At 39.4% G+C, this 20,764-nt stretch overlaps 1 protein-coding gene across 4 annotated transcripts in view; it reads right to left on the reverse strand.

Moving 5' to 3' along the window:
- DIP2B (disco interacting protein 2 homolog B) overlaps nucleotides 1-20,764 on the reverse strand; it is a 216,606-nt gene that overhangs the window by 78,140 nt on the left and 117,702 nt on the right. For all 4 annotated transcript variants that reach the window (XM_025883266.1, XM_025883264.1, XM_025883265.1 and 1 more), the window contains exons 3-4: nucleotides 13,019-13,147; nucleotides 2,888-3,013 (exon numbers count right to left, since the gene is read on the reverse strand). In XM_025883266.1, coding sequence (XP_025739051.1) covers nucleotides 2,888-3,013; nucleotides 13,019-13,147 — 255 coding nt within the window. The remainder of the gene's footprint in view (nucleotides 1-2,887; nucleotides 3,014-13,018; nucleotides 13,148-20,764) is intronic.

Consider the following 20,764-nt stretch of genomic DNA (forward strand, 5'->3'; position numbering starts at 1 on the left):
ATTTTATTTGTTTATTTGAGAGAGAGAGGATGAGAGAGAGAGAGCACGAGAGGGAAGAGGGTCAGAGGGAGAAGCAGACTCCCTGCTGAGCAGGGAGCCCGATGCGGGACTTGATCCCAGGACTCCAGGATCATGACCTGAGCCGAAGGCAGTCGCTCAACCAACTGAGCCACCCAGGCGCCCGGAATATTCTACTTTTTAAATCCTTTTATTAAATCCTTCCCAAAATAACTCTAAAATTTCATTGGTTCAGCAATTCCAACAGTTATATGTTGGATGCCTCCCAAAGAAGCCCGGTGGCTGGGCTCCCACAAGCCAGCACGTGCACAGTGTGCACCTTACAGCAAACCCACTTTGTGGGGTGTGGCGTGACTGCTCACACAGCGCACAAAGGGCAACACGACTAAATTACTATGAAATCTGAGGCCGGTTTTGCTCTGCAAGGGTAGTACAACTTTTCTATAAAGAGTGCCACGGCAAGGTCATCTTTGTAGTTGCCCAGAACTTCCTCTTTTTTAAAAAAAAACCGCCCATCACCAGCAATAATTAATGTCCATGCTCTTCCACCTCCCCAACCTTGAGGGCAGCCTCAGCATTCTTCAGAACTTCAGTGTTTCAGGGGCTATCAGAGGAAATATGTAAGATAAACCCTACCTGCCATCCCTGGGTTAGAGGGAGCCAGTGACATCGGATTAAATTGCAAAAGGAACAGGAGACAGCCAACTCTCTCAGCAGTGGCTCTCAGAAGTGTGGAGAGAATGAAATCTGAATCCTAACATGGGGAGAGCAAATTCCATTCCCTAAAACGAAAAGTACTGATGGAGGCCTTATGATACAGTTCTTCCACACCGCCTCACGCTAGACATGGGCATGTGCGTAACTGCAGAATGAGAGCATCAAGATCTAGCTCCATGTGGGGGCCATGTGAGAAATCACTCTGTAGGGTGCACTCGACATTTCTTCATGATGGGAGAATTCCTCTTCTGTTTGACAACATTCACGTCCCTGACAGTACAGCGAGGTTTCTCATATGCTATTCAGAGATCCCTGGATCTGAAGATAAATGGATAGAAACCTTTTTATTACTCTGCTCTGCTGAATAAAGGTCTTAGGAGAGAAGACCGTATCTTTATAATCATGAAATTATCAAGACACATAAGGTGATCAGGAACATTATGCCACATCTTTAAGGCTGTAGACAGAGTAGAACATTAGTGTTTAGAGATCCAGAGGACCGTAGTGAATTCCAAAGGACTGTGGTCTCATTCAGCAATGAATAGCCATGACTTGTTTCTGGAGTTGGTAAATTCCCCTCAGGCAGTGACTTTTGTAAGGGGATAAAATAGGTTTCCATTCCTTCTGAGCATTCTCAAGATCCTTTGCTGCACTCTCACATTTAACCCGAGGCCATGAGAGCAGACTATTTACTCTGAAACTACATTTCTTTAATACAGCTATGGAGAGGATTGTTTCTAAGAACTGCGCGTCATGTTGCACCCTACCCTTTGCCATTTATTACAATTGAACCCTCAGCCGTGCTGCAGCAGAATCTGCCAACAAGGAATAGCTACTAAACTGAGAGGCCCCTTTGTCCACCAGGACCCAATTGGTGCTATACTAATGTGGAAGGGAAACCATCCAAGATTTTGAATGAATGGGCTGGAAGTATGCACCATTACAGACACAAAATGTCTTATTGTGAAGGTCTGCTAGAGGTATACTGTGTTAGGTTTTGAGAAACACTTGAAGCCACAAAGCTATTTCTCTTTCAAACATATTGACACCACAGATGTAAAGAAAAAAAGCACACACAGTTAATGAGCCCTCAGCACACCAAATGCTCTGAGAAGTTAGCCAGAACCTAGGAGAAAACTATTAATATGAACCCAGACCAGGGAACAGGATCAGTGTAAACAGCTCAACTGGAGAGCTGTGAATCAAAGTCAATCACGACAATGTAACCTTCTCCCCAAAGATATGGTAAGTCCTTTAGACCAAAACTACAGGGAAAAAATGTTTCCCTAAAGATTTCATTACCAGTAACAGGACAGTAGACAGATACTATATTGAGACTCTGAAACAGATTTATTATGTGTGGTCTCAGAGGCCTACATGGAGATCTTGTTTGGGATTTATTTAAAAATTTTAAAGTTTTTAGGAACTTTGGGAAAGATTCTAAATAGACAAGACAACTTAAAGTTGTTCCAGTTGTTTCTCAAATAGCAAGTTAAAACTCCTAAATTTACTTTAGCAGGGGTAGATTCCAAATCTGGGGAATGAGAATGGGGTGGAGACACTTAGTTCTCGCTGATCTCATGAACCCATTATAAAAAGTGGATTCTTAAAAATACATAAACGTATACAAAATATATTAACACATACACAAACACACTTACATATGTTTTTCAGATCAATTAAAACTTTGCATGACTACTCTCACATCGTCTTTAATGACACATAAAATTTTGTCCCAAGTGCACTTATCTGTAGAGACAAAGCATCTGATACAGGAGTACAAATGTGTTAAAGAAATGTATGACTATGGGTCATATTTTAGATGTCAACGAAAATAGCTATTAAACCACAGAAGGATTTTTTTAGGCCCTAAGCTTTGGCCTGTGTTTATTTATGACTACATGAGTTCGGGGGTTACATCAAGCAAATGCTGGAAATTCAGAAGGACATTAAGAAAAAACAGCTTTACTCTTAAGACCTCTTTTTCTATGTCATTTACAATGTGACTGTCGACACCTGCCACCTTCAGTGTGTACTCTTAATACACCTGGGATGATGAGAGTTCCAGCTCCTACCTCAGAAAGGAAAAAGCCGAGCTTATTTCAGGAACATCAAAGGAGTAACTGTCCGAGAGAGGTTCTGACAGACCTACCAGGAGGTGTGCAGGCATCTGCAGGAGACTGGACGAATGTGGACCGCCTTTTGGTTGGCATGGGCAGAGCCATTTTCTGTTCTTTATGCTTTGCCAGTGCAGCTTGAACTGCTTCTGTATGGATATCTGAAAGATTAAACATTTGCATTTATTAGCTCCTGGTTCGTAAAGTAAGTGTTCACTTCTGTGAGCTGAACCATCACTGCCTCAGTTGTTGAAAAAGGGATGTTTAGGTGACTTTTACTTATACTTTGTAACAATTAAAAATAAAAATGAAAGAGAGGAGACAAAAGAAGAAGTCAAGGATAATTTTACAAAGAAGGAAAAAGAAACCCAGAATGATTATGTGACTGCTTCAGACACCAGACAAGATGGGGGGCAGAGGTGGGGAGAGGGTAAGGCGTCTAACACGCACCTGTGCCAGGCAGGGAATCCCACCGCTGAATGGAATGAGTGTTGTGCAGGTGCCTGGAGGACACTCACTATTCTTCAAGAAAAGACGCTTATGATCTACTTAACTATCTGACAGGGGTTGAGACACGTCAGTTCTACACCACAGAAACAGAAGGGCTGATTCTGATCTAGAAAAAATATAAGGGCTGACGGTACTTGTTTGCCACTTTGGCCACAAGAGAATTCAGTTCTCCCCTTGAAATCTAAATGGGAGTCTCAAAATTAACATATCTAGACAGAACTTGAGATTCTCCACTCCCACCATAAAATGCCCTCTACACTTCTGCAAAATCCTATGAAGGTAGATAACAACTGAAGTAGCTTCCTAGTTCACAAGAATTTCCTCGTCTCAGGAATCGGCCCAGTCAGGGGACATGCGAACTATCCTTAGAAGCCTGTCTGTGCTATGTAAAGGCACTCCTTTTAAGAGGTGGACCAATCAGATCCTTTTATTAGGGTAGGGGGAATTTAAACTGAATCAAGAAAACACAGGTCCCAGAACTGAGTCACTTTAAAGATAATGCCCTACAAAGAAGGAAAGTTCTTAAACTTCAGGGTTGAGACACCCAAAGCTGCCTCTCCTTTTCTAGGGATTTCTCAACTGTTCTCTGCTTCTACGACTTACCCCAGCTATTTAAGGTAACCTGAGCTAGCCTGTTTCATGCAACAACAACAAAACCTTCGCTAATATAACCAGAAATATCTTTGTGTGTAAATATAGACTTATAATTTTAAAGGGCTGCATAGAATTTCACTATATGTCTGTGCCATAATTTATTTAAGCAACTTTGTTTCCAAAGTTTTGCTACTATTCATAGCAACTATTCACAGCAAGAATAATTCAATATTTTCACCTTAGTACATGTCTAATCCTGTTTCTGTAGGATTAATTCCAAAAACTGCTGAGATGTATTTCCTAAGAACAAGGATTTTACTCTTATATAACCACAGTACATTTATCAAAATGCAAAAATTAAAAATTGATACAAACTATTATGTAACCCACAACCCATATTCCAACTTAGCCTACTATATCTCAATAATAAGTTTTTCCTCCTTTGTTCCTGATCTGAGACCTAATAATAGAATCACACATTACATTTACTTGTCACATCTATTATCCTATAGTCTGGAACAATTTCTCAACCTTTGTCTTTTATGACCTTGACATTATTGTACAGACTAATTATATTGTACAACGTCCCTTAATTTTGGCTTATTGATATCCCTCATATTCCTGCATTTTGGCAGGAATACCATAGAAGTAAATGTCTTCTTGAAACATTATGTCAGGAAGCATCTGCCCCATTACTGGTGATAGTAACTTTGATTACTTGGTTAAGATGGTGTCCACTAAAGTAATCCATTGCAAAGTTACTATTCTTCCCTTTATGTAATTAATAAATAATTTATGGGTGAATGCTTTTGAGATGATGTAACTGTTACATATTTCATTAAACTTTCACCTATTTCAGAATCCATTGATGATTCTTGGCTGAATCAATTATTATTATAATGGCTACAAAATGTTGATTTTATTTCTTAAAGATTTTTTTTTTTTAGTATATGTGCTGCCGAAGCGAGCACTCTTAAAGATTTTTTTTAATTATTTATTTGAGAGAGAGAGAGAGAGAGAGTGAGAGACAGTGTGAGCAGGGAGGAAAGAGAGAAGCAGGCTCCCCACTGAGCAGGGAGCCTGACTCGGGGCTCCATCCCAGGCATCATGACCTGAGCCGAAGGCAGATGCTTAACTGACTGAGCCACCCAGGTGCCCCCAAAATGTTGATTTTATAACTCCATCATTACTTCTGTATTTATTAGTTGGTTTTTCTATTATAAGAAAAAGCATCCCTTTCTCCCCCAATTTATTTTTATCAACACAGACCTATCGATTCTCATTTTATTCCATGGCTACTGTTACTATCATTACTTATTTTGATGGTCCTATTACCCCAAATTTGACCAATTAGGCCAAATCAAACTGGCTCTTATGTCCTTTAGACATATTCCCATCATTTTGAGCAGTAACTGTTTTCTGGTCTAAGATGTTCCAGGTATGTTCCCTGTTCCAGCACTAGAATTAGACATCTCTCTAAGGAGTCTTGGCTCCTCTTAGTGGAGAATGGTATTTAGAAACCAAGATCTTAAAAGTAGGAGTGCTCAGTGCAATTGGGGTATCTTTCTTCTAAGCCCTTTCATTGGATAAAGGAATATAAATGTGAAAATGTTCACACACATATATCTACATCAGTATTAAAAACCATAAATTCATATTAATAACTCTAATTCCATTTCAACACCACAGAATTCATTCAACCTTCCCCTTTTCCATTTGTAACTCTGTTCTCTAACAGTAAGAAACCTGGTTCACAAAATCCTCAATATATTTTATTCATTCACTCATTCACTCAATCGTACAATACACAAAGTAGTTTCAAAATTACTATCCCATATCACTATGAAAAATAAGTCTAACCAGAGGTTCAGTATTTGTTTGTTCCAGCTGTCCAAGCACCAATTTATTAAAAAGCACATTTCTGACCCAATGATTTACAATGCTATCTTTATTTTTTTTTAAAGATTTTATTTATTTGACAGAGAGAGACACAGCGAGAGAGGGAACACAAGCAGGGGAGTGGGAGAGGGAGAAGCAGGCTTCCTGCGGAGCAGGGAGCCGGATGCGGGGCTCGATTCCAGGACCCCGGGATCATGACCTGAGCCAAAGGCAGACGCTTAACAACTGAGCCACCCAGGTGCCCCCAATGCTATCTTTATTATACACTAAATCCCAGAGGTACTTTGGTCTATTTCTGCACCTGTTATTCTATTTCAATGGTCTGTCTGCCACTTTGTGTGCCATACCGCACTATTTTAGAGTCTTTAGAGTATGCTTTAATAGCTAGTCGGTACAGTCACTCTTCATAGGTTTTCTTTCTCAGTGTTTCCTAGCTATTCTTACATATTTATTTTCCCAAATGAATTTCAAAAACATGTTTTCTAGCTCCACAGATAAATTTGATAGTGTTACTGGGACTGGATTAAATTTATAAACTAATTTAGGGAGTCCTGCCATCTTTGTCATGCTGAATTATCCTATCAAAGAATAAGGGATGCTTTCCATTTATCATGTCTACTTTGTGTCTTTCGAGGTGTTTTAAAGTTTCCTTCACAAAGGCTTTACACATTTCTTATGTTTTTCCTAAATAGGTCTTATCTTTTCTATTGCTTCTGTAAATGAAATCTGCTCTACCACTACATCTTTTAACTGGTTATTGGTTGCATATAAGAAGGCCACTGATTTCTGTACTAATTTTGTATCTTGCTACCTGAGTTATTTCATTAGATTAATTTTGCCATTGACTCTCTTGGTTTTCTAAATAAACATCATATCAAGTACAAATACAGTTATACTTTTTCTTTCCTAATTCTTATACCTCTAGTTGATTTCTCTTGTCTATTTGCATTAATACCTCTAGTACAATTTAAATGTTAGCACCATTAAGATTAAAAAAAATCTTGCAAATAAATTTTTTAAAAGATGAACAGCTTAACCTTAATACAACAGGCTTAGGTATTGGACAGGTAGTTTACAGAAGAAACATAAAGGGTCAATAAGCATATTCAAAAGATCCAATCTCATTAGTTAACACTTCTACCAACAAGGTATGAGAGTGTCCATTTCCCTACATCTACGGATAACACTGAAAACAGAGAGAGTGTCCATTTCCCTACATCTACGGATAACACTGAAAACATAACATAGAAAAATGTTATTTTACAGTTTTAAAGTAGCTGCTCCTATTTTTGGCTTGTTTTTATGAAGTGGTTAAGACATGATGCGTAAGTGCCATAGATGGGCTTAAGTACATCTATGGGGCAGAACAGAGTCTAAGTGCCCTTACCTGTTAGGATGGATGAATGGATGGATAGATGGACAGATAGACAAGTAGGTAGATAATGGACAGACTGAGAGGCAGACAGACGCATGGGCAGGTTGAGTCAGTAAATAGAGAAGTACAGTTAAGAGTTACCTGCAAGCCATCAAGTAGTCACGCCATTTTTACCAATTGCTAAGGTACGAACCACTTCAACATTTTTAATTATGGTAGAGGCAGCAACTATTAAGTTCTGGAACATTAGGATATCACATTAATTTTGGCACCACGCCGTGGGCTAGTGGGAAGGAGAGTGAAATTTTAATTTAGTTTAAATTTAAATGAAATTTACTTTGCATTTCACATTCCCCTATACAGATAATATGTCTTTAGCCTGGAATATCTAGATAGCAAACAGCTACTCGTCCTTCAACACCTCCACGAAGCCTGCCCTTGACAGTGCCCAGTTCCCAGGCTCCTTTTCCTGTCACCCCCTCGTCTATGCTGCCTCTACCTTGTATAAAGGGTTCCTGTGTTTAACAACAGATTCTTGAACTTCTGTGTTTCTCTAGCATCTAAATTGTGCTCAACTCATAGGAGGTCTACAGTAAATTCTTGCTGAACTGAAATAAACTCCATTTACTTTCCTTGGCACAGGGAAGCATGTTAATATAGAAATAAAATGGTCCTGGTGTATCCGTGGCAGCTACCTTAGCAAATGCCACCATGTCAGCGATCAGATTTGGACAGAGAAATAAAGTTCTTAATTAGGGTGACAGAGGGAGTTATTGTTCCATTTAGCTCCCAGTATTAAGTTGGAAGAATCCATACTTAGAGTAAAAATCATTACGAACAGTAACTGACTTAAGGCTTTAAATCATTTATCCAGGGCTATCATTTTAAAACTATCTTTTACAAACTCCCAGTTATAAAATAATTAAGTCCCGGGGATGAAATGTACAGCATCGTGGCTACAGTTAGTAATACTGTATTGTACATTTGAAAGTTGCTGAGAGATTAAATCTTTTTTTAAAAAAATTTATTTAGGAAGAGAGAGCAGGGAGAGGGACAGAGGGACAGAGAGAGAATCTCAAGCAGACTCCCCACTGAGCACAGAGCCCAACACAGGGCTCAATCCCACAGCCCTGAGAGCACGACCTGAATCAAAATCAAGAATCAGATGCTTAACCAACTGAGCCACTCAGGCGCCCCTAAGAGAATAAATCTTGAGTCCTCACCCCAAGAAAAAAAAATTTTTGTAACTATGTGTGCTGGTGGACTTATTGTGGCGATCATTTTACAATACCGAATCATTGTGTTGTACACCTGACCTAATATAATACGTCAATTATACCTCAGTAAAAGGAAAAAAACTATCTGCTATTTTTTTGTTTAAAAATAATATAAATACATTTTATATGTATTTTGTATTTTACCACAATTTAAAAAACTGGAAAAAAATTAATATACATATTGGAAAAAGATGTAAGCAGGGGCACTTGAGTGGCTCAGTCGGTTAAGCATTTGCCTTCAGCTCAGGTCACGATCCCAGGGGCCTGAAATCGAGTCCTGTATCGGGCTCCCTGCTCAGCAGAGAGCCTGCTTCTCCCTCTCCCTCTGCTGCTCTCCCTACTTGTGCTAGCTCTCTCTCTCTCTGTCAAATAAATAAAATCTTTAAAAATTAAAAAAAAAAGATGTAAGCACATAGAATGCTGAAGTGAAAATTTTCCCCAGATCCAGCTCTTCTCAGAACTAATCCCACCTCTCTCTCTAAAATGAATAAATAAATCTTAAAATATATATAGATACACACACACACACACACGCACACAGTACGTCTCTCCCTATCTGCACAAAAAAATCTACCTCATTGCTTTTCTGTGAGCCTTCACAGAATTTGAAAATCAACTTTCATACAATCTGTTACAAATTATTTAACCATTGTTTTATTATGAATATTATAACAATGATATTTGCATATATATCTTTGTGTACATATGTAGGTATTTGTATAAAATAAATTCCTAGAAGTGGAGTTTCTGGGTAAAAAATGTATGAATATTTAAAGTTTTAAAGTATTGCCTTTTAAAGTATTTCAAAGTAAAATACTTTAATAAAGTATTATAAATAAAATACTGAATACCTTTTAAGGTATTAAGACCACAGTACCAACTTACTTATGGCTCTGAAATAATATTACACTGCATTTATATTTATTATACTATTTTAGTGTCCCTGAGGTTTACTTAGTTGAATCAAGAATACCATATTTTATTGAATCTACGATGCTATCCTATATAAAACATATCTTGATTTCAGACATGTTAAAATGTAAAAAGTGTCCTTCTTATATTAGATAAAATTATGGTTCTTAGCTGTCATGGAAAACAAATGATTAACTGCTTATACTGAGAAAAAGCACTTCCTCAACAACAGCAAATCAAATGCTTACAGTTATTAATTAAAAACACATTTCCAGTATTTTTGCCTGAGATATGAAACATGTAATAGCAAACTTGCTAAAAACGGAATTATTCACAATAATCAAGCTTTACAAGGCCCGTGACATTTGGATAATTAACAATTACAGAGCATGTTCTTCTTTACCATAAGGATTCTAGCATCAGGCCACAGAACAAATCAAACCACCCATCTATTTTCTAACATGATAAGCTCTGGCCCATACATCAGTGTCAAAAGGAGATGTTCACAGTTACTATATTAGCAAAGCCTCTTATTGATAAAAACAGGCAGCTCTCGTAACTGGCTTTGACTCATTCATCAGCATACAATTCATCCTGATCTTTGATAAAGTCATCACTTCTGAATTTCAGTTCCCAGACATGGCTGACTTTGGACATCTCTGCCAGAAGCACATGAAACCTGGGTATCATTTTCCAGCACTACTGTCTGAGCTGAAAAGGTGATAAAATACTTTACAAGTCCTTTTTTGTTTTTGTTGTTTTGTTTGAGGTAGCTAATTGCTCAAAAATTTAATTTTAAAGTTGTCAGAATGACTAACCCCATAAGATCATTATCCATCTCAGGCACCAACTGTCTATTTTCTACACCTGTGACCCTAACACAGGTGTAGAAAGGTGTATCATGCCTTGATATGCAGGGAAAAAAGGTACTAACCTTTTGCACTTTGGCTAAGTGCAAAGAACAGAATCAGGTCAGATATAACTCTGAATAAATATAAACTCTTTATACCATGTCCGAAACATGAAATACCAAAGTCTACTTAGATTTGATTATGATTAGTTGAAATGTCATAGGTATTAATAAGCCTCCACCAAATAAGAAAGGATTTTCCAGTTACACTCACTAACATCATTAAATCCTTTCTGTGTACCCACCAGTTTATTCTGAATGCTTGTGATTTTTGCTAAACACACCCTATGTTCTCACGCCACTGTCACAAAGAGGTGAAGTTCAACTTCCAACAATTTCTACCATTTATTTGCTCTACTTCTGCCACGACTGTTGATTTCTTCTTATTCATAAGGGGCGCCTGGGTGGCTCAGTCATTAAGCGTCTGCCTTCGGCTCAGGAAAATGATCCCAGGGTCCTAGGATCGAGCCCCACAAAAGGCTCCGAGCTCGGCGAGCCTGCTTCTCCCTCTGCCTGCCACTCCCCCTGCTTGTGCTTTCTCTTTCTCTCTGACAAATAAATAAAATCTTAAAAAAAAAAAGGAAGCCACAATTTGTTGAGTTTTCCTTTGCAATGTGGCTAAGTCCTAATATACTGAAAAATGTGATTTTCACCTAAAATCCATGCTTGGATGCCTCCTCTTTCATGTACCCCCTCATGACAGTATTGTAGTAGTCTCATAGCTTTCAGTATCTTCAGGGTTTTTAAATCAGCTTTTCTTCCCCACTTTACCTTCTCTCTGGCCTGCTTGCTGCTACCTCAAAAGAAAAAGTCCCTGTAGACAAATATCCAAAACCCTACTCTTAAACCCTCAAAACCCCTGCACCTAACTAAGAGACTCCACAGTCTGCTAACCAGTATTTGATTCATAGACTACAATTTCCAACATTTGGGGTAGATCTGAAAGAACTGGTATAAAAGAACAGGGGCTGGAGATGACGGTTAGGTGTTAGTTGATGAAGGCCAAAATTTTACACTAAAGGTCACTATAGCCTTTTTCTGTATGTGATCAGCTTGGGCATAGGATAGAGAATCACCTTTTTGGTTCCTTACTAATCCTTTTATTATATGCCGTAAAACAAACCAAAAAAGGGGGGGGTGAGAGGACCCACAAAACTCCCAGAAGGCCAGGGGTGAGAGTTTAGAGGCCCAAACCCTTCTGGACTGGTCAGAACCCACTGCTGCTGAACCTGGGCCCCAACCTTAAAAGGTGCCTGGGAAATCGGGCTTGGGTCTTGGCAACAAAGAGGAGCTCCTGAGAGGTTTTTCCACATCCAGCTGTACCTCCCTCTAATCCATTTCTTAACTAATAATTACTTTTATTCTTTCTTTTCTCCAAAATATTTATTTAGCCCTTATATATGTTTGGCCCTGTGCCAGGCACGGGGACGCAGGAATGGCAGAACATGCAGTCTGCAGCTGGAGCAAACCTCTAGAACAAACACAAATCTATGTAACTGCTCTGCTGAAATCCTTCAATGGTATTCAAGATTCCTCAAGATCTCGTCCCTGGTGATCTTTCTAGACTCATCTCCCACCTATTTCTGGGTCCTTGCATTCTAAGTTCCAGTCATAATGAACCCCTTTCAGGTCTACACCCTGATGCTATCTCCCTAATGTCTGTCTGCCATGACACCATTTAGATGTCTAATTCTCTGAGAAAGCCTCCCCTGATTACTCAAGACCAGGTTAGGTATAAGGGAAAATTCTGGTGTGGTGTGGAATTTCTATTTTTTTGATGGAACGCTTCTCGTTCCTTCCTTTCAGTGCATAAAAATACATATCTAATAAAATCAGCTCACAAACGGTCTGACACAACCCTGCAACCATGTCCTTTTCCTCATTTTCTCTAAAGCAGTTTCTGAAAGGATGTGATATACACTCTGTTTTCCAATTCAAGGAAAGATTAAAGGTTGGCTGGTACAGGCGTCAAAAATCTGAAGAAAGTAAAAGAGCACTGCAATTAGTTGGATGGCTCAATTCTGCTACTTTGTAAGGCAGTGAATGGGCTGCAGAGACTGCCTTAGCACAGTGGACAACGGGTGGGCACAGGAGGGGCTTGCCATGCCACAGGTTCTCCTGAGGGGCCAGGATTTGGTGCTCTGCTCACCAGTCCTGGCCATGATATGGCAGGGGCACGTTCCCGCTGCCGGCCACAGCCTGTTGCCTTTTCCCTTCTTCGGGAGACCTTTTGGGTCAGAAGAAAGAAAGTTTAAGAGTTGACTAATTTGAAATTTCACTGTGAGTTTTTGTTCCAGCTCCATTAGTAAGAAGACTTGATCTACGGCTCTGGCAAACACGGAAGGATATGCCTCTTCCGACAGTCCACGGAGCTCTCCCAGGACCACCCTATGTGACCCTAGCCCCCCACTCTTCTTATTTATTTATTCGTGTTGCCTTTGTACCTGTCCGGCTCCCCTTCTGCCCCTGAGTGCAGAAACGTTGTATTGCTGCTGTAGCCCCAGCAAATATTGAATATCTACCACACCTGGCACATAATAGATACTCAATAAATGACTAATGAATGAATTAATATAGACCTGCTGGCCGTTCAATGGGAAAAAAACAAACATTAAAAGCTTTCAGGAGACACAGTTCATCCTACAGTCACTAAAAACTCCTCTGCCGGTAGCTTCCAGTTCCTTCTCACCTGATCGGTATCGTTCATCCCTGGCTCCCCCAGACCGAGTTCGGTGGTACTTAGAAGGAGCAGAAGTTTGAGCTGCAGACGGAGCAGGTGTCTGGTTTCTATGTTCTTTCTGTACTGCTGAATCAGTTTCTAAAAAAGGAAGTTTGGAATACGGTTATCTGACAATAATAACAACTAAAGTTTTCTGAGCACTTTATGGCATTCCCACAACACTCAGGTAGGTACTATTACCCCATCTATAATAAATGATTAGAGAGCATCAATGTACATACATAAAAATGATGCAAAGACATCCAGGCTAAAAAATATACTTAGAGTCGTAATTGTCAACAGGTGATGGGAGAGAAATAGCAAGAAGCTAAATGTAAAGTGAAAAGGCCATTCCAGAGATTCTAAGAATTAATGGGGGGGGGGGCGCTGTATATGACCTCCTAATCCTGCATAATGGGTACAAAGAAAGTATGGAGAGCTTTAGCCTCCCGCCACCATAAGGTACTCCAAATAAACATGTCATTTAAGCAAAATTACGGTGTTTATTATGCAAACAGCTTCAAGTCAAGTCTAATAGCCCCTTTCAACTGGAGACACTACTGATCTTGTCCCTTTCCAGTACCTGGCCTGTCCCCATTCTCTGCCCTCTCAACATTTACTGTCTTATAAGGAATACAGAGAATAGGGAAATAAGTAGGTAAAATAATCAGAAGAAAAACACTTTAAGTTCTGGTATTATACTGCCTTTTTTTTCCTCAAATGGTGTGAGCTCCTAAGTTATATTTTTTAAAGTTATAGCAAGACCTTTTAACATAAGACATACGCTTTTAATAAATTTATAAGTGTATAATACAGTACTGTAAACTCCAAGCATGAGTTTCAGGTGTAGAGTTCAATAATTCATCATTGCGTATAACACCCAAGTGCTCATCCCATCACATGCCCTCCTTAATGCCCATCACCCAGTTACCCCATACCCCCACTATCTCCCCTCTAGCAACCCTCAGTTTGTTTCCTATGGTTAAGAGTCTCTCATGGTTTGTCTCCCTCTCTGATGACTTCCCCATAACTAAAACTTTTTACCCACTGAGTAGCAATTCCCCATCCCCCCCAGCTCCCCTGCTCTTCAGCTCCCCCTCCCCCCTCAGCAACCACCATTCTACTCTCTTTCTGAGTATGACTGTTTTAGATTCCTCATAAAAGTGGAATCATATAGCATTTGTCCTTCTGTGACTGGCCTATTTCACTCAGCATCATATCCTCCAGATTCATCCACGTTGTCACATATTGCAGGATTTTCTTTTTCTATGGCATATTTTAAATTTCTTAAATAGCACTTAATTGTGCCCAGCAAGGATCTCACACATAGGAAATTAAGTGCCCACTACAGTAAGACGTCACTTATCCAGCGAATGTACTGCTCCAGATCACAGGTGAGAATCAGCTTCTAAAGTCAAGAAGTAAAAAAGCAGACTGAAAGCACAGTGGTCTGGGGAGTATAAGCAATAGTCCCACATACCTTATGCAGGCTGAGGGCATCACAGTACTATAGGAACTGAGACTCATCATGACAATGTCATATCATCTTTTAAAAAGGGTTAGCATGCTAGAGAGGCCATCTATAAGAGCTCTTGGTGACAGTCCCAGCTGAGCCCAGTCCTCTACCTGCCCCTGCCAAGGCACCAGACATACGAGCAAAACCATCTTGAACCTTCTAGACCAGCCCATGAACCAGGTGAAAAGCACTTAGTGACCCTCAGTGACACCATGTGGAGCATGAAAATCACCCAACCGAGCCCTGCTCAAATTCCTGGCCCACAAAAATCTTAAAACAGAATTTAAAAGGTTTTTATTTTTTTAATGGTTAGATTATTTTTCATATACTGTTTTTAAGAAAGCAAGAAGAATATATTTTAGGATGCTCTCCACTAAAGTGCTTTTATGGATCTAGAAATGTTTATTTTTGATGGTTCCTGGCAGCTGAAAATTTTAACATAAAATATATTAGTAGAGCAGAACATATTTTAACACTGATATTTTGAAATGTAATGTCTGGGATTGTAAATTGAAGGTTTTTTTTTTAAGATTTATTTATTTTAGAAAGAGAGAGAGAGTGCGCACACACAAGCGGGAGGGGCAGGGGAAGAGGGAGAGAGAATCTCAAGCAAACTCTGCACAGAGCACAGAGCCTGACACAGGGCTCAATCCCAGGACCCTGAGATCATGACTGGAGCCGAAACCAAGAGTTGGGTGCTTAGGGGAACCTGGGTGGCTCAGTTGTTAAGCGTCTGCCTTCGGCTCAGGTCATGATCCTGGGGCCCTGGGATCAGGCCCCATATTGGGCTCCCTGCCCAATTTCTCCCTCTACCCCCCCCACCCCAACTCATGCTCTCTCTCTGTCTGAAATAAATAAAATCTTAAAAAAAAAAAAAAAGAGTTGGGAGTTCAACCAACTGCACCACCCAAGGGCCCCTGTAAATTGAAGTTTTTAATCAACCTAAATTCTTTTGATAATACATTTCACAGAAGAGCTATACTGAATTCTTAATATTTTCATACCTTGTTTCATTTCTTAGTTCACAAAGGAGTTAACAAACTATAGCCTATTTCTTTTTATTTTTCTAACTAGTTTCATCAGAACATAGCCATGCTCATCTGTTTATGTACTGCCTAGGGGTGCTTTCATTCACTCTGTCAAGGCAGCACTGAGAAACTGGAACAGATACTGATGATCCTCAAAGCCTGAAATATCTACTATCTCACCCTTCACAGAAAGAGCTTACCAACTCTTGGTCTATAATAACAAAAGCTAGTGGCTCAGTCGGTTAAGTGTCCGATCCTTGATTTTGGCTCAGGTCATGATCTCACGGTCACACACTGAGCCCCACATCAGGCTCCACGCTGGGCATGGAGCCTGCTTAAGAGTCTCTCTCTCCCTCTCCCTCTCCCTCTAAACCCCCACCCCCACTGCTTGCTCTCTCTAAAAATAAAAAAATAAGGTTTGTTTTGTGCTAGGCACTGTGCATTCAGAAGTTTTCACGTTATTTATTCCTCACCACTACCCTACAAAGTCAGCAGTAACACTATCAACTTATTACAGAAAAGAGATCAGAGACATGAATTATTTTATGCAAAGTCACACAGCCAGGGGATGGCAGAGCCAGGATTCAAACCCAGATCTGTCTAACTCCACTGGTTCTCAACCAGAAAAGGGTATGAAAATTCTCCCAAAACTATTAGGAGGAAAGCAATCAGAATTAACAATATAGTTTAGGAACATCTAAATGCTTCAGGATTTACAGTCAGCAGCTAGATAATAGTTCCTTTAAAAAAAAAAAAATCAACTGCCTTCATGTACAAGATTCGGCAAAAAGCCCCTCCAAATAAAATTTTCAGCCTTTCATTAGAGAAATCATTTAAAGCATATTCCAATTAACTTTAAATAGAGAACAAAATATAGAAAGGGGCTATTTTTATTTATATTGTCAGATGATCTATACAGGAAGGAAATCAGATTAGTACACATGCGCTACTCTGCCTGTAAATATGCACAGAGAAAATGGTTTAACTTAGAGCACTGTTTAAAACACTAGCTTTGTATTACTTTGTGGGGGAGGGTGTTACAGTGAACCTATATCTGAATTACCCATCACTGATTACTTTTTAAATTAAATAAGTAGGGCAGACCAAACCACCCTGCTAAGAAACACGGAGCTTCTGAATTACATAGGTAATAATCCAAAGGATGAAAACATGAACACAGATTCTCATTTCACAAAGGAGGGACACCAAAGGTTTATGTATTTTTTACCATTCCTCTCACTTACGCTTTTACTTTGTATTCTTCAATGTAATTACTTAGGAGAAAGAAGATAATATAGGTCAAAGAATAGAAATTGTTTCAAAGAAATGACAGAGCAGTGATAGGGAAGTGGGAGTTGATACATTTGTTTGAGGAAAAATGCAAGAGAATGAATATTTCTACTCAGGATTATCTAAGCGTTATCAGAGATCAAACAGACATCTGATGAGAACTGAGAGTCAGATGACACTTAGCAAGAGATCTACTGAGCTGGTACGGGGCTGGGGGGGGGGGGAGAGGTCTCACAACACTCTATTCACCAAGCAACATTACTATGATGGTCTGCTATGTTTAGCTCAGTTCTCTCAGGAATTCAGTCATCCAAGCAGACCAGGTCCCTTTTGGGTCTAAAACCATGACAAATCATTTTGTTGTAGCTTGTCAGAAATGAAACCAGAAGGTCAATTTGCAGTTTCAATAAGTGGCTGACAAGTTTGTTCAGTGAGTATTCCTCGGTTGCCCACAAAGCACAATGTCTGACAGAACAACCTTGGCTTAAATTTGCAATACACCAATCAATCAATCAATCAATCAATTTGCAATACACCTGCTTCAAGTTCAAAAGAAGCGAAAGAAAGCAAGCAAGAAAGCAAAAAGAGTAAAATGAATTCTTTGGAATTGAATCACTTTAACAGGGGAGTTTAATAATGGAACTGTAGATAATCCTTCTTTTTTAAGTAATCTCTACATCCAACATGGGGCTTGAACTCATGACCCTAACATCAAGAGTCACATGACTGTACCAGCCAGGCACCCCTGTAGATAATCCTTTTGAATGTAAATAATCAGTCTCCAATTTACATGAATTTTATAAATTTTTATTTCCATGAATTAGTTTATCTTTTAAAATATAATACAAGTATATTTTATATGTGCATTGAAAAAACTGGAAGCAAATACAGTAAAATGTTAATAGCAATTATCTCTAGGGGATGAGATTATGAATATTTTATATATTTTTTCATAGGCTTTACTGGGATACTATAATTTAGAAAAGTTACCTTTTTCAAAACATAAATATATGTTCATTACAGAACATCAAGGAAATAGTTAAGTGTAAAGAAGAAAATAAAAATGATATTGGATCGTCTTAATTCAAAGGTCATACCATATAGAATAGATTCTGACCAAAAGAAGTTGAAATAATATTCAGTTTTTAGCTTCTTTAGATAAATTAGGACTCTACAAGCAGGATTTTCCAATCTTCTAAAATCAGTTGCCTCCTTTTCCAAAAGTAACTGACAGATCAATACAAATTTGAAGGTGAGAGGGAGGAAACAATGTCCTGGCTGGATTAAAAGAACTGTGGAAGTCTATTTCTACCTTAGCTTACTTGCCAGGGCAACAATTTGTCATGGAAGGGGTCAGGAAACAATGTACCTCAAGTCTCCTCAAAGAGAAGAGGGAGGGTCAGGGGACATGGGAGCACAGCAGGGCATTATTTAACTGTACATCCAATGTCAGCGGGGCAGGCAAGATGCTGCTCTAACATGAATCATTCCTTGCCCAGGGTTTCACACTCCAACAGATCTCAGGAATTACTTGGGGCCTGAAAATAGAGATTTCTATACTTTGAATAAGATGTGTACAGTTTCACTATCATAGTAAGAAACTAAAAGCAAAGATAGAATTCACTACATGTATCAATATAATAAGGTATTACACACCGCAAAAAAATGAAAAATATGTTGACTCAGCAGCAACATGTGAAATAGTCTAAATGAAATAATGTCAAGTGATGAAAGAACACAAAATATCATGTCCATAAGGTGATTACAACTATAAATGTTAAAAACTACTTATATGCACTTATAAGGACCAAACAGGACATAAAATCCCTTAACTAATGATGAGGTACTCTGTAGTTCTTTACTATTTCATTCTTTTGTTTACAGAAAGAGTTCTGAATAAATCAAAGTAATTTTAAAAAAGAGTAAATTCAGGTACATGCTAGAACAAGAGCTGTGGACCTCACAAATCAAGTCTTCTTCAAAACTTCCAAATTCAAGTGTGAGGGCGCCTGGGTGGCTCAGTTGGTTAAGCGACTGCCTTCGGCTCAGGTCATGATCCTGGAGTCCCGGGATCGAGTCGCACAGATTGAGTCCCACATCGGGCTCCCTGCTAAGCGGCGAGTCGGCTTCTCCCTCTGACCCTCTTCCCTCTCGTGTTGTCTCTCATTCTTTCTCAAATAAATAAATAAAATCTTTAAAAATAAATAAATAAATTCAAGTGTGAACATACTTGAGATCCAAAGAAAAAGATAACTCGCTGATTATTACACAATGACTGTTAGTTTGAGGGTTCCTGATATTTTGGTCAGTTGTACAGAATATCCACTAGGGGTCGCCATTATGTTTAACTAATGATGATGTTACCAGATTTAATAAGTTGAAGAAAAACCACAAATTTTAGTTTCTTCTACAATACAAAGCCTCCCTTCTCAATGATCAACATGTACATGATTTAATGTTCTTTCGCAAAGGCAGACTTCCATGATGCCATTGTTTGAACACAGTAACAGTGATGACTTGAAAAAGAGGCTGATTATTTACTGGTATAAAACTGCAAAATTTCCTTTAAGGAAGATGGAAGAAAGCCAACCTCAGCTTCTTATCTTTCAACTCTGCCTATGATTTAGCAGATATTCTCACCTGCAAGAGTAACAGAGTAAAGCAGGATGGGCTCTGAGAACCAAGTAATGTAATAATTCAACTTTTTAGAGTAAACGGAGCCGACACGCTCACTGGTCTGGGTGCTAGAGTACAGAAAAGAAATTAAATAAGTGATCACCACTTCCTGTATGTCTTTTACACCACGTATGGGCTGAAAAGGAAAAGAACCAGGCGCTCTGAATGCCCACAGAATGGGCAATTTAGTTTGTATTAGAATTTCAGGGAAGATCTGTTAAGAGGAGACACTGATACAGGCTTTAGGAAGGCAAAGAGAAGCAAAAGCCACTTTCTACAAAAACATGGTATTTGTAGAAGTCCAGAGAGGGAGGAAAAGCCTTGACAAGTGTAAGAAAGACTGATGGGGACAGTGAAAGAGATGGAGCGATAAAAAATGAGGCTGGAAGAAAAGCTGGGTTGGGTCACTTATGCTAAGCCAAAAGAGCGGTCTTTGAAGGGATTTAAACAGGAAATGGCAGAATAATAATGATAACATTTCTATGGCTCTTTAAACTTTCATGACACCACCTCATTTTACCCTCACAATAACATTATCTGATAGACACCATTAAGGGAGGACACCCATCACAGATTAAATTTATTTTTCTATACTGAGAGAATGTCAGTAATCACCTTGAATCATTATAAATAAAGCCTCCACTCCCACCTGGTACAAGAAGGGTGGGTGAGGGTACCGGTGAATCACTTGGGGAATCTTCCCTTTGGAGCTAAAGTCCCGTCCCGTGTTCCTCCCCCCTCCCTTGCTAAGAGCCTGCCTTAGAAGGATAGGTGATTAACCTCACTGGCTGGGGAAAGGGAGGAAAGAATGAAGAGTGTTTGCATTTAGAGCCTGGAAAAGGGGCCAGCACCTGCCTGATTCCTAGGGGTGGATTCTGAGAGAAAGGGGAGTTAGAGGTTCTGGGTCTGGTAAGTGGCAAGTGTTTGAACAGATCCTGACCCAGAGCTTCCCAGGCCACCTGGCCTCAGGAAAATGGCTGAGCACGGAGCTGAAAGAGTACTATACGAAGAGCTCTGCTCTGCGAATTCAAGAGGGCTACCTTGGCTGAGCTGAGTAGAGACTGGGCTCCTCTGTCCAGAAAGCATGCTTAACAGTGGGTTGGCACCACTGGTCACCAGATGAGGGCCAGTATCCAAAACTCCCCCATGAGGTACTGAAAAGCAGCAGCAGATTATGCGGCTCTTCCCTTTTGGGTGTGGAAACTG

The sequence above is a fragment of the Callorhinus ursinus genome, unplaced genomic scaffold, assembly GCF_003265705.2.
Source record: "Callorhinus ursinus isolate GAN/ISIS: 27379988/994484 unplaced genomic scaffold, GSC_fseal_2.0 scaffold44, whole genome shotgun sequence".
In the NCBI taxonomy this organism is placed as follows: Eukaryota; Metazoa; Chordata; class Mammalia; order Carnivora; family Otariidae; genus Callorhinus; species Callorhinus ursinus.